The sequence below is a fragment of the Gigantopelta aegis genome, unplaced genomic scaffold (genome assembly GCF_016097555.1).
Source record: "Gigantopelta aegis isolate Gae_Host unplaced genomic scaffold, Gae_host_genome ctg4947_pilon_pilon:::debris, whole genome shotgun sequence".
Taxonomy (NCBI): domain Eukaryota; kingdom Metazoa; phylum Mollusca; class Gastropoda; order Neomphalida; family Peltospiridae; genus Gigantopelta; species Gigantopelta aegis.
This window is the reverse complement of record NW_024534133.1, coordinates 759-15,810: the sequence shown is the minus strand read 5'-3', so window position 1 is coordinate 15,810 and position 15,052 is coordinate 759. Positions and strand designations below refer to the sequence as shown.

The 15,052-nt window shown below is 37.2% G+C and overlaps 1 protein-coding gene across 1 annotated transcript; it reads left to right on the top strand.

Moving 5' to 3' along the window:
• The first annotated feature begins 225 nt into the window (after positions 1-225).
• Positions 226-14,723, top strand: LOC121366181 (nephrin-like). The gene is made up of 10 exons (XM_041490728.1): positions 226-346; positions 3,211-3,414; positions 5,615-5,875; positions 6,722-6,982; positions 8,026-8,304; positions 9,687-9,989; positions 10,526-10,831; positions 11,805-11,954; positions 13,346-13,363; positions 14,620-14,723. Exons 1-10 carry the CDS (start codon positions 226-228, stop codon positions 14,721-14,723), a joined length of 2,007 nt encoding a protein of 668 aa, XP_041346662.1.
• Positions 14,724-15,052: the final 329 nt, after the last annotated feature.

The window sequence follows — 15,052 nt, the reverse complement described above, 5'->3', positions numbered from 1 at the left end:
TGCTGGGATTCGAACATATGGCACCGAATCGCCCGAAATTTGTAAACTTGCCACGATACATTTTGAGCTATTAAGGCATCCATAAAAAGGATGTATTTGTGTGTGCGTGTGTGCGCGTGTGTGTGTGTGTGTGTGTGTGTGTGTGTGGTATACGTGGGTGCGAGTAATCGGTTCAGGAATTATTATATACTCTTCAAAAGAAATAGGCCTGAGGATGGCGTTTGCATGGCGTTCATTTCGACGTTGCCAAACGCGGCCACGCCTATCCAAGAAGACGAGAGTGAATCTGGACTAGTCAGAAAATATTACACGAGACCATCGACGATTCCCCCAGTTTCTACGCTGTGTAAACTATTGGCGCCTGTTTACCATGTGGCGATTCGCTAATGGTGGCACAACACGTGGCCGCCGAGAATGCAGATGAACTGCATGTAGACGATGTTTAATCGCCTGACCCACCACTTGGACCCCAGTAAACTGGAGTAACTTTGTTGCGATCTGAGTCGCTGTTTAAGCTCGATATCGTAGAACCTGGGTTCTGATGAGTCGATCCTGGGCTTGTGTGGTTGGCCTGGGACGCCCTGGACGGGGTCGATCATCAACATTTTGGATCTGCTGGTATCTGTTCCATAATCTGCAGATCTCAAACGGTGAAACATTGAACATATTGGCTTCATCACGCTGAATTCTACTAGTTTGAAGCATGTCGATAGCACTAAGGTGTTCTTCGCGTCGTAGACGCCGCATCACTAATTCAAAGACAAACTTCCATAGAACAAAGGTTAACTGATTATGAGACACCGGCCTCGGTAGTGTCGTGGTTAAGTTATCGAACATAAGACTGGTAGTTACTGGGTTCGCAGCCCGGTACCTGCGCCCATCCAGAGCGAGTTTGAACGACTCATTGGGTAAGGCCACTGCACCCTCTTCTCTATCACTGACCCACTGCCCTGGACAGACAGACAGCCAAGGTAGCTGAGGTGTGTGCCCAGGACAGCGTGCTTGAACCTTAATTTGATATAAGCATGAAAATAAGTTGAGAGGAGAGAAAGGATGATTATGTGATTCAGCAAAATTAACAGCAGTAATCACTCAAGCAGATTTATCGACATCTCTGTGAAGTGGCAAACTCGCAAACGACTGCCTACCCACGTGTACGGGGCTACTGCGTTTTGCACGTGCACATTTCCGGCTGGACGTTCTTTCCTAGGCAGTCTTTTTTGAAATCATATCTCTGTTCCAATCATTTGTAATGACATTTGCATTTTAAATTCCCCTACCTTTTTTGAAGAGTATAACTAGAATAACACTACAACGGTCAATTTTAAATTCATTTTCGAATTCCTTGGACAAAACATTTTCTTCTTCAAAGTTTGTCACATTTATTCTAAACCAATTTTAAATTGACCGTTATAGTATTACAAAAATATGAAAAACCTCGAGGCACCAGTGAGGTTAAGAAGAAATAAATCATTAAACAATGTGTCCATTTATGCCCGAGAATCATAGAAAGTTTTCGATAAATATACCAGTGAATCATAACTCGGAGAATTTATCGGACCGGTTGTAAACAAAAAGTGCACATCACATTGACTGAAATACACCAATTGTCTCTCTATTAAAACTTTCACTTTTGCAGTTCTTTTGTAAAATAAAGTAGTTATAAAGTGTATTTGGATTATTTTAACTTTTGCCATTTAGTAATAAAAAGGCGTCTCAACATAATGTCATGGCAAAAAGGAGCAATTGCCAAACGAGAGTCCAACATTTAAACTAGCCTTTTAAACTATCCATCATATAGTAGTGTTTAAGAAGAACGAGATGAAGCGATAAAACAATATTACACATTAATGTTCAGCTATGAATTTATGTGTTTGCTTGTTATCTCGAAAGGTTGAAAAATGTACTTGTTTCCTTTTGCCATGACAGGGCAGTTTCAACAGGGCAGCTTTGAATAAAAACAAATCCAGTTAAAAGTGACAATTAGAAGATAACTATATAGAGTTTTTAGATTTGCGTGTGTTATTGTTTATTTTATCCTGCAGATGTCATTGTTGACCGAAGGAGTTAGCCTGAGGTTAAAAATGAAACATTTGCGAGCATCAAATAGACAATAACACCCGCAAATCTGACAACTCGATATGATTATGCTCGTTTTTCTACAGAACTAACTGTAAAAAATACCTGGCTACAATCTAACTGTATACCCTTGAACCGTCAACTTGGCCTGTTCCAGTCACGTCATTGGCTTTCTGGGTGTTATTTTCATTTGATCTCGGAAAAATAATGTAATTAACCAATCACAATACAGAACACGCTCACCGTCAGTTTACAATGGGTAATAAAGAGAATAACCAACTTGATACGAGGATACTCTAATAAGGTGCTGGACAAAAGAAGACCGGCTCTGAGTACACAATTGCACTGCACCCAGGGGAAGCTGGACAAATGAATACCAGCCTACCCTATCCCACCCCCAAATACTTGCTGCTGGTGGTCTACTTGGTACTTGGTGACACTGAAGAGTAGGACGTCGTTAACTGCAACAACAACAATATTTACACAACATCCGGAACGACAGCGCCTTGCCTACCGGTGTTTACACCATCACAAGTCTCCCCTGGGTTGTCATGACACGACCAGAAGCGGTGGTCAGGCCCTTTTTAAGGGCCCTATGGGCAACCTAGGGAGACACTACAGCATCGTAGAGGTCTAATTAACGAGCTACTCTCGATCTCTCGATTCACTAATGTCAAAACCTATTAGCTCCAGAACTTTCTTTTTGACCGACCGTTCAAAATTGCGCCCAAATTCCTCAATCAAACTTGCGCACATTTTTCTCTTTTGGCATAATTCTTGCTCCATTCAAAATTCCATAGCACCATTTACCCCCTCCCCCCACCCCACCGCCCCCCTCCTCCGTCTGCTACCGACCACGGTTGGCCTGCTGGTGCTCACTTGCACCTGCCAGTGCAGACGGTCCCTCCCCCCCCCCTCCACCTTTCCTGTCCTGGACAGGCGTGCGCTACAACAGCTTGCTCTGAATGTGTACGTAAAGCCCTATGACCTGATCTGACCTGATACGAGGAGTTAGAATTATATGTCCCTCGTGAATGAATATTGTAAAACCATCGCCAGATGCTCGGGTTTATAACATTCATTCACGAGACACAGATAAGCCATTATTCTGTAATTATCTCCATCTTACAGGTGAAGCCAATACCGCCATTGATTGCATGACTGGTGGTTATCCTGGACAAAGGACACAGCTAATCTGTAGAATAAGTGGCACTGTTTCTAAAGGAATCATATGGTCACGAACAAATAATGGACAGCAAGAAGATGTGGTATCTTGTAACACAGCCAACACTGTGTGTTTTCCACTGGGAAGACTGACAGGCTACAGAGCAGTTGGTAACGGCCCTACACAGAATACTCTGACTATAGACTCCTTCAACACAGCAGTTGATGCTGTAGATTGGACTTGCCGTGATGGAGCAGCAGGTCAACCTTCTACATGTAGAAAAACTATAGCATGTAAGTTCATTATCCAGGGTTGAAAATTATAACACTAATTTAAGTACATATAGTCTATATTTTCAATCTATCTTGTTATACGGGATACATTGAAAATATAGACTACATACTTAGTATACAATACACTGAGACTTAGTATGCAATACACTGATATTATACAATACACTGAGACTTAGCATGCGATACACTGAGACTTAGCATGCAATACACTGATAATTAGTATGCAATACACTGAGACTTAGTATACAATACACTGAGACTTAGTATACAACACACTGAAACTTAGTATACAATGCACTAATACTTAGTATGCAACACACTGAGACTTAGTATCCAATACACATAGACTTAGTATGCAATACAATGAGACTTAGTATCCAATACACGAAGACTCAGTATGCAATACACTGAGACTCAGTATACAATACACTGAGACTTAGTATTCAATACACTGAGACTTAGTATCCAATACACTGAGACTAAGTATACAATACACTGAGACTATACAATACACTGAGACTTAGTATGCGATACACTGAGACTTAGTATACAATACACTGAGACTCAATATCCAATACACTGAGACTTAGTATCCAATACACGGAGACTCAGTATCCAATACACTGAGACTTAGTATACAATACACTGAGACTTAGTATGCGATACACTGAGACTATACAATACACTGAGACTTAGTATGCAATACACTGAGACTTAGTATGCGATACACTGATACTTAGCATGCGATACACTGAGACTTAGTATGCAATACACTGAGGCATAGTATGCAATACACTGAGACTTAGTATCCAATACACGGAGACTCAGTATGCAATACACTGAGACTCAATATCCAATACACTGAGACTTAGTATCCAATACACTGAGACTCAGTATCCAATACACTGATACTCAGTATCCAATACACTGAGACTTAGTAAACAATACACTGAGACTTAGTATGCGATACACTGAGACTATACAATACACTGAGACTTAGTATGCAATACACTGAGACTTAGTATGCGATACACTGATACTTAGCATGCGATACACTGAGACTTAGTATGCAATACACTGAGGCATAGTATGCAATACACTGAGACTTAGTATCCAATACACGGAGACTCAGTATGCAATACACTGAGACTCAATATCCAATACACTGAGACTTAGTATCCAATACACTGAGACTCAGTATCCAATACACTGATACTCAGTATCCAATACACTGAGACTTAGTAAACAATACACTGAGACTTAGTATGCGATACACTGAGACTATACAATACACTGAGACTTAGTATGCAATACACTGAGACTTAGTATGCGATACACTAATACTTAGCATGCGATACACTGAGATTTAGCATGCAATACACCGATACTCAGTATCCAATACACTGAGACTCAGTATCCAATACACTGAGACTTAGTATACAATACACCGAGACTCAGTATACAATACACTGAGACTTAGTATACAATACACTGAGACTATACAAAACACCGAAACTTAGTATGCAATACACTGAGACTTAGTATGCAATACACTGAGACTTAGCATGCGGTACACTGAGACTTAGCATGGAATACACTGAGACTTAGTAAGGGCAAAACGGAAATGTGTTGAACTTATTTTTGGACATTATCTTTTGAATGGCTTTCATTTCACCAATGATACTCTTTAAATTTGCACATTCCCATAGCACTTGTCAGTGTTAGACCGGTAGTGACGACACGCTAGTACTACTGTGCTCTATATTTAGCAACTGACTCGGAAATTTGGGCCATAGTGTGCGCGTAGCCTTTTAAATTCTAAAAACATTTTCTATCTTACGTGGGTACTAGCCCAAATTAGGTGGGTGCTAAAATCAATGATTCCTAATCCCAAACTTTAAAAATGCCTGGTACTTGACCAACCTGTTTACTTCTAGTCCACATAAAAGTACGAGACAGGGGACATGGTGGGTGGGTTTGTGTCAAACTGATAATAGTCGATACTAATTATTGCAATCACATTGTAGTTACATTGCTGTAGTAAAATGAATTAACAGGTTGTCATTTACCTCCTCAGATGGACCAGATTCTGTTACAATCCGACCACAATTTTCTGGGTATGCAGCAGAAGGAGGGAGTTTGACTGTGAATTGTGAAGCTGACTGTGATCCACCGTGTGTCTTCTCCTGGAAACTGGGGACTCAGGAAATCACAGCAAACTCTCAGTTAAAACTGAGTAACATCAACAGGAGTCAGAACGGGAATGTTTACACATGTAAAGTGACTAACACGGTTATACCAAAATCTAACAGTAAACAGTTCACACTGAGAGTATACTGTGAGTATTCTGCTAATGTTACATGTGCTGAAATAATAAATTGCATAATAATAAACATAATAAAATAAAAAGAGTAATAATATTCATGATGATGATGGTATACACAATACGATTTGGCGTTTGTGTACCAATGACTTCGTCGGTGACGTGTCCAAGATTTGGCAAACATGACGTCACACTCTTTAGAGAGAGAGAGAGAGAGAGAGAGAGAGAGAGAGAGTGTGTGTGTGTGTGTGTGTGTGTGTGTGTGCGTGTGCGCGCGCGCGTGTGTGTGATCGATTAATTGGTGGTTACTTATCACAAATGATGATGTGAACTAGCGAAATATGACCCTGACAGCTTCTAGAACGTATTTTTTATTATTGCGTTAAATATTACTCATCAAATGTCAAACATGTTCAGTTAGTAATCACATATCTAAAAAATGTACTTGTCGTCTAAACATGTTAACGCTTATAATCAAACGATGTGATAAATATATTATAAAAATACGAAACTGAATTGATTGAAGTGTTTTGTCGGTTCACTTATCTGGATATTTTAGCTACAAAATCAGTAAAAACCGTGAACAACACAACATATAAGACAGCAAGTATAGGTATTTCATATCAGTATTAAAGAGAAAACTATTTAAACGTGTAACGGTGTTTTTTTTTGTATGTGTTTCTTGTCGTTTCTAAAATAAAATGGTTTTTTTTTTTGTTTGGTTGATTTTTTTATTTTTTTTTTATTTTTTTCATTTTAAAAAATATTTGTTTCTTCTTCTTTTTTCTTTCTTAGTTCTTTTTTGAAGGGGGGGGGGGGGGTATTGGTGGTTTTTGTTATATCTTTTTGTCTCATTTGTAGATGGTCCAGACAGTGTCCAGATCACCTCGAATTCTTCACTGACATTGAAGGAAGGTGACGATGTAGCTATGTCTTGTGGAGCTACTAACTGTTCTCCATCCTGTTCTTTCACGTGGAAGTTCAAATCTCCGATAGAACCAACCAGTTCTGTGTTGTCCTTAAATAACATACAGAGATCAGCAGCTGGTGACTATACGTGTACGGCTAGGAACACAAATACACAGAAATCATTAGAGAAGAAAATTAGTCTGGACGTGCAGTGTAAGTAAAAGTATTTATTTTATGTCATTATAATTGAAACATAAATGATAAGAAACTATTCATGAACTGTCTTCAAATGATATATTTGTGGTGGACTGTAGCCTAGTGGTAGAGCAGTTATGGGTCATACAATTTAATAGCCCTCGATGACGTTTTCACGTCCCAACCAGTGCCATGTGTTGTTTCGATGTGCAGGTTGCATCTAGAAAAGTGATACTACTTTTAAAAGTTCACCTATGTTATGTATTATGTCTGTATATTGTAATTAATACGGCATGGTATTTTAAATAGCTGACCAATTAGAATATAGCATTGTGCATAAAACACTGTATTTCTTCTATTACAAAATAATAATGATTGCAATAAATACATTTCACACAGTGAATGTTTTTAAGGCCTAAAATAAATTGTGCTTCTGGGAACCTGTCCCTACCTAGAAAAAAAACCCCAATCCTAATTTAAAAAAAAAAATTTTTTAATAAGTAGGTAAAAACAGTATATGCCTAACATTTTATCCCAACTAGTTAATATTTTTTTTAAAGCTGAAAAGCCGACCTACTTATTTTCCCTATAATGTTTCCTGAAACATTAAGTTATTTCTAGGCCTAAGATTATATATGCATGATCAAACGGAACTTTGCTATTTAATTTGTTTCACTGGTTTTAGGCTGATGATGTGTAAATGATATGAGAATATCAACTGGTTTAATGTTTTAAGTTGCTAACCTCTTCTTGATTGAACTTTTCCCTATTCAGTACTTAATACTTTGCAGTTATGATTTTGACATTCTTGTTACTTTTATAACATACATATTCCTTTCAATGAAATATATTTAAATATTATTCTCCAGCTGAGACTTAATGAAATAATGTATATGTAGGTGTACGTCACAACAACAAGTCTGCATCAATTTTCACTCAGAAACTGCTCATTTTAATATTTTAATATTTAAATGATTGTTGATCTATTTTGGCTTCAAATTCTCAAGTAACTCTATTTTCATGTGGAATGATTTCTAAGTATTTAATACATTTTCTTGCAGACCAATCTTCAATCACTTCTGTGACTTTGAACTCTCAGTATACACCGGTTACAGTTGATGAGTTAACTCCTATGACTCTGAGATGTGATGTTGACAGTAACCCAGGATCTCACATTAAACTGTTGAACAACTCACAGACTTCGCGTGAAGTGACACACTCTAAACAGGCTGAGTACACGTGGAACGAGGCTGGATGTCTGGATGCAGGACACTACACGTGTGAAGCGGGAAACAACATCAAGTCAGCTGTCAGTGAAAGTGTCCAGCTTGTTGTGAGATGTGAGTTACACATTAGTATCATTAATGATTAATGTGAAAACTATTGACCAAATGTTACTCACTAAGTTCTAACAGGTTAAAAATAAAATAAAGTGAAATACGTTTGAATTCTTACAAGTTACTCATATCGTACTATATTTATTTTATACCATTTGATACAGTTTAGTACTTTAATTAGTTTGTATGTAGTATATTCATTCCACATTATAGTCATGCCATAACTCGTTTTCCTGTTTATACCATTACCCATCGTATAACTTAGGCAGTTCTACTAACTGGAAAACTAACCGTACATAAAAAAGACAACAATAGAGGGATACAAAGGAGCGCCGACTTTACTTTTATTTACTATATTTAGTAATTTTTCTCATTTCCGAACAGCAATAGCACTCTGGTAAAGAGGCCACCTGATGCGCGATTGGTGTAGGAGCGACCCCCGTCGGTTGACCCATTAGGCTATTTCTCATTGCAGGTTCTAATAGACCAAATCAATTCCTATTGCCGATAATGTTAACGTTTACTAACAAAACTTATATAAGCAGCGTATCGACACACCCAAGAAGTACAACAATAAAAAATGTGGAACCTCTACCTGTAAGACGATAGGAAAGTGTGTGTGTGTGTGTGTGTGTGTGTGTGTGTGTGTGCGTGACGTATCATTTAAGACATTTAATTAATGTTTTTAATAGCAACCGTCATTTTTGCTTATAATTGCTGTTCCATTTTTTCGTGGTACCCAGCATTAGTTTCAACCTCTGGTATATACTGCTTAACAACTGTATAACAAACAAAAGTGTATTTATTTATTGTCAGTGGATAATAGTATTTACACAAATAATCAACATCACATATTACTACCAATCACACCCACAGTTGTTTTTTCTCCGAAATGTTTTAATACTCGAACTTTGACACGGAACTCTCTAGTAGCAGCAATTGATACACTATTGTATGTATGAATACAACATACTTTGTGAGTGTAGATACTTTTTAATTATCTGTATGAAGGAAGGAAGGAAATATTTTATTTAACGACACACTCAACAAATTTTGTTTACAGTTACATGGAGTCAGACATATGGTTAAGAACCACACAGATATTGAGGGAGGAAACCCGCTGTCGCCACTTCATAGGCTAGTCGATTAGCAGCAAGGGATCTTTTATATACACCATCCCATAGACAGGATAGCACATACCACGGCCTTTGATGTACCAGTCATGGAGCACTGGCTGGAGAGAGAAATAGTCCAATGGGACCACTTACGGGGATCGATCCCAAACCGACCGCACATCAAGCGATTGCTTTACCACCGGGCTATGTCTCGCCCTTTATCTGTATGAAGGTACATTATAATTACTTTTAGCAATCAATATATTTTAGGTTCACCAAGACTAGACCATCGAGTTCCATTCCAGAAAGAGTTTGCAGCGGCAGTAGGTGGTGATGTAACTCTGAATATATCAGTGATTGCCAATCCATCACCGACATTCACCTGGTACAAACTGACTGATGGAAACAAACACAGTGTTGGGTCTGGTAGTTCATCTACAACTGACGTATCTGCTGTTGGGAAACTCACACTAACAAATGTTCAGCAGGGAGATATTGGGACCTATCAGGTTGTGGTGTCTAATGGAGCTAAAAACACAGATCTTGTGAAGAACCTGACATTTGATGTAGCAGGTATGAGTAGATGGATATGCTAGTTCTAAACCGTCACTGTAGTCCATTGGGCTATTAAAATGGGATCTCACTGCCACTCTGTCATGGTATTAATTTATCTCACATCTTCCAGTGCTATACATCGTGTGAGTAGATGTGTTTGCTAGCTGCATATTAAAAATCTGTAGAACACTGACGAGGATTGTTATTAAACTTTGATCTTACTACAACTCCAACTTCGCCTTTCTTTCATTTATTGTTGTGATTATATCAAATTAATTACCAGAAACCAGATGAAAACAACAGCCTTGTTAGTGTAATTATAAAGGACTTAAGCATTTAATTATAGTTTTCCTGTCTTAGTTGAATTAGTATGTCTTTATTTTGTACGTTTCGTCCATGCTTCATCATTTCGGTTAGGCTGTATTATATTTGCATTTTAAATGCAATTTAATGTTTAAAAATATTTTTTTATTTTTTTATTAACGTTTAACTTTATTTACATAACAAATGCTTGGGTATGCGAGAGTTTCAGTAAATATCATTGTTTCTCGAAGGTCCTCCGAATATTCCCTCTGATCTCAAATCATGGAGCAGTGATCCACACTCGGTCTCAGTTGCTTGGCTGGAAGCATTTAATGGAGGCTCAGAGCAGACGTTTGTTGTACAATACCGATCAGACACATCAGCACAGTGGACAAACCTCACTGAAGTCATTCCAGAAAACGGTGTTAACACCATTCAGAAAGCTGTCATATCAAATCTTCAGCCAAAGACTATCTACCTAGTGCGGATTTTGGCTTATAACAGATATGGATACGAAGACTTTACCAAGGAACAGGAAGCTTTGACATTACCTCCAGGTAATAATCATAAAGGACACTCTCAAATAGCTTTGTTGTAACGCTGGGCGATATGTAGTTCATCACCTTAGGTGCGAGGAATCACGTTGTCGATCCCCTGGGTGGTTCGAACTGGTCTTTCCCATCCCCGTCAGTGACCCCACGACAGATATATATTTCCTTATATGCGATGTAGATGTAATATAATTTAGTAAATGATATTAATTGTTTACGACGTGCATTAATAAAAATCCAATCTTGATTTATTCACATAAATGTGTTGCTTTTTTTTCTTCTATCTTTTAATAGAGTAAGCAATCGATTTTTGTACCATAAAACATCGCTGCCATTCTCACCATTTAGCAATAGAGCATCATTTCTCTGTGTGTGTCTGAGGGGTTGGTGGCACCGCTTTTCCATACCTTTAAAGCGAACATGTTAAAGGCACATTCCTGAGTTTGCTGAATTGTATGATGTTTCAGACAAATAAAAACTTTATACGATTAAACTTACATATTAAATATATTTTCTTGTTTAAAATATCAGTGTCTGTATATTCAATGTGTTTCTGGTCGTCTTAATATTTGTAAGAAGCCCAAACTGGATTTTGTCTTCAATAATTTCGTACATACGAAAAACATATAATTAGGAAATAAAATGAAATTTAACCTAGTACAAATTATTAGAAATATCAGAAACATGTTTAATGTACAGCCGCTAATATTTTATACAGAAAAATGTATTTAATATGTAATTACAATCGTTAAAAAGTCTCTGTTAGTCGATAACATCTTAAAAATCGCAGCAAACTCAGGAATGTTCCTTTAACTCTTTTTCTGTATTTCGGGTAGACGGTATAGCATGTTTTTGTTTTGTTTTTTAATTGTTATCGTTTTTACATTTCTCAACAACAGACACGTTTATTATTAGTGTAACAGCCACGCTCTGAGTAAAATGTATCTTTGTGTTATAATTGTTGTTTGTTTTATTAAAGGTGAATCTTTTCTGCCAACATCATCAAACGAAGTAATCGGGACAGGGATTGCTATTGGGATTTTGATAGGGATTACGATTGCTGTCTTGACAGAGACAGTCTTTGTCATTTTGTGGAGACGAGGTTATGTGTGTGCTTCTTCAAAATCAGGTGAGACTACAGTTTAATTTCTATTCTGTGTATTATTATATTAAAAATGATGTAACCAATGTTCTCAAGTATAGATATAACAAATAAATTTAAAGTATGAAAGGTCTATTCAGGGTTAAACATTAACATGAAAACCAAGGTCGCCAGCAGGGCCAGTTGAAGAAAAATTCTTACTTGCCCTTCTCAAATTCAACTAGTCCTCCGATTATCACATTGAAATTAAACTGCACAGTTAAAAATAAAACTATAGTGTTGTTTTCGTTGAATAATAACCGTTTGCGTTAAAGAAAACCGATGAATTGCCGTTTAACTTCATAATGAATAAAGTAAAACTTGATATCAAGTTTTAAACCCATACCAACTCAAATAAAACATATTAAAAAGAAATCCAGTATAAATAAACATGTTTCTTTACAAAGTACCATTAAATTAAACATATTAAATCTCATTTTCAATACAGGGTAAAAGATAATGCAGTAGAAACACGCTAAATGTAGAACTGCGCGTGCTTTAGTAAACTAGTCTGGGAGTGGCAGTCCTCTTCGTGGCGATGCAAGAGGGATGAAATAAACTTTGTGGTGATACAAGAGGGGTGAAATTCCCACCAAATGATTTCCTCAGGAGTTGCTGTTCTAGATAGAGATCCGTGGAATCATCCACTGTTGTGCCAAATTCACACTCGACTCTGCTTTGTGCAGATACGGCCCTGATCATGTATTATGATTGTGTCATTCAGATTACCAGGCATGTTCCATCAATTGTCTTAAAACTTGTATCACACACACAAAAAAAGAGTTAACCTATGCCGTTTGGTGGTAATTTGTAGATAATTTTTGTTTTAATTTACACTGCACGTTTACCCCCAATAAAATGTTATTTGAGACGGTATGGGTCTAAAACTTAATAAATTAATATGTTTTTATATGAATTTTATCTTTATTCATTATGTTGGCGCTATCAAAATATAGGTCTTCTGCTACCAGATCTGTAGTTCGCGCCACATAGACGTGGTGTGTGGTTTTGTCACATTCGAATCAGTATCAGTGTTTCTTTTTTAACTAGCACCATGCTCGCCAGACACTAAAATCAATGGTCGCCCAATGGACTACCTTTGTAAAATTCTTAGTCGCCCTTAGCCAATAAAGTTCGATACGGGCGACTGCTAATTTTTAACCCTGTCTATTGCTTTTGTTTACATGGTTTAGTATTTTGTCTTAGTTTTCTCGTGTATGCAATTTGATATATTTACGATTAATACCTTTTTCACTCATCAGCAAACGAAGTGAACTTTTGGCAGGAATGGACATATGGGTAAAAGATAAACAGCGTTTACAAAGATTATTTCAGCATGCTTTTTATTGTCTTATATCCTTTTTCTGTTTTCTTGACAGATGGGCAGCATTCTAAAGGTAACGTGTAAGTATAACATTGCGTTTTTAATTAGTTTATTTGTAATTGGGAATCCTTTACATACACACACAAACAGATATATACACACACACGCCAAGACACGCAGTGATAGAATGACATACAGAAATATAATCGCACAAACACGCACATAGATAATATCAATAAGACCAGACGCACACACATAATTTGTATTTTTGTTTCATGTTCCAGGCAATGAATACTAAGCCACAAATCAGCTGTTAAGGAAGAAAATGGCCATACTGACTTCATTTTACTTTATGAATAAAATGTTACCTAACTCTGAATAAACTCCCCTCCCTTAAAATAATCTGGATTGTTGCTTTGTTACAGCTTTGAATCTAAATAGTCATACTCTGAATGAATCTACATTTATGCTACTATAAATTGGTTTGTTGTTTTGTTACAGGCATCAACATGCAACACCAGACGACACACGGCGTTGTAACAGTACTGGTAAATTTATTTTACTTTCATTATTGATTTGTTTCTACGTTTTCTCTACCATCCCTTTCTCTCTATATCTCATTTATTGTGCACACACACGCACATGCACACACACACACACACACACACACACACACACACACACACACACACACACAGAGAGAGAGAGAGAGAGAGAGAGGACTGCACATACACTCGTAAATACACACATACATACTAAATAAATACAGTCTATTTGATTTGTGTGTATATAAACATGTTCTATTAACACACCTGGTGTGACACCATATATATTAATTATTTTGATATGATGCTACACTACTGGTCATTGTTTAATGGTGTTTTAATTTGTCAGCTGCTGTGTTAGCTTTGAAATGCTGGTTATTGGTCTCGTTGGTGCAGTAGTTAAGCCATCGGACTTGTAGGTACAGTATTCGCAGCCCGGTACCGGCTCCAACCCAGAGCGAGCTCTTAAGGGATCAATGGGTAGGTGTAAGGCCACTACACCCTCTTCTCTGTCACTAACCACTAACTAGCCCACTTTCCTAGACAGACAGCACAGATAACTGAGGTCTTTGCCCAGGACAGCGTGCTTGAACCTTAATTGGGTATAAGCACGAAAATAAGTTGAAATGAAATTGGTCTCATTACTTAGAGTATACGTATTGTGAGTCGTACACCCAAGTGACGTTTTGAAAACTATTTTACATGTAAGTGTTGTATGATATAAGAAGTTAAATGTATATGTATGAATGTATAAGTGTATGTAGAGTATAACTGTGGTTTTCAGAACTTGTTAACTCTGATGACCAGACAAATACTTACGAGGGACTTGGAACTCGAGATGATACGCCATATGCAAAAATGGAACTTTATGAAAATCTCAAGACATGAGGTATACATATTTTATTGGTGTATTAAATATTGATTTTGTTGATGTATCCAATATTCATTTAATTGGTGTATTAAACACACGACTATACTTTTATTCTATATGTATGAATGTATGCATTTTTAACATCCCATACTGGTGTGAAACAAAGGAAATATAAACAAGAAATTCTAAAAGTATTAACCATTCTTGTTTCTGGCAGAAAATGCAACCCATTGTTACATCTTCCGGGACAACTCCCAGAAAGACTTTCTGCCAGGAGAAAGCTTTTCAATTGTAAATTAGTGCCTCTCCACTATGACACTATTCATTATTATTATTAACCTAGCTA

Excerpts from the sequence above, each read along its gene's own strand:
- LOC121366181 (XM_041490728.1), top strand. The coding sequence starts at position 226 with ATGGCGTTCATTTCGACGTTGCCAAACGCGGCCACGCCTATCCAAGAA. Across the intron at positions 5,876-6,721 it reads GTTCACACTGAGAGTATACT|ATGGTCCAGACAGTGTCCAG; the intron begins GTGAGTATTCTG and ends TCTCATTTGTAG. Across the intron at positions 9,990-10,525 it reads CCTGACATTTGATGTAGCAG|GTCCTCCGAATATTCCCTCT; the intron begins GTATGAGTAGAT and ends TGTTTCTCGAAG.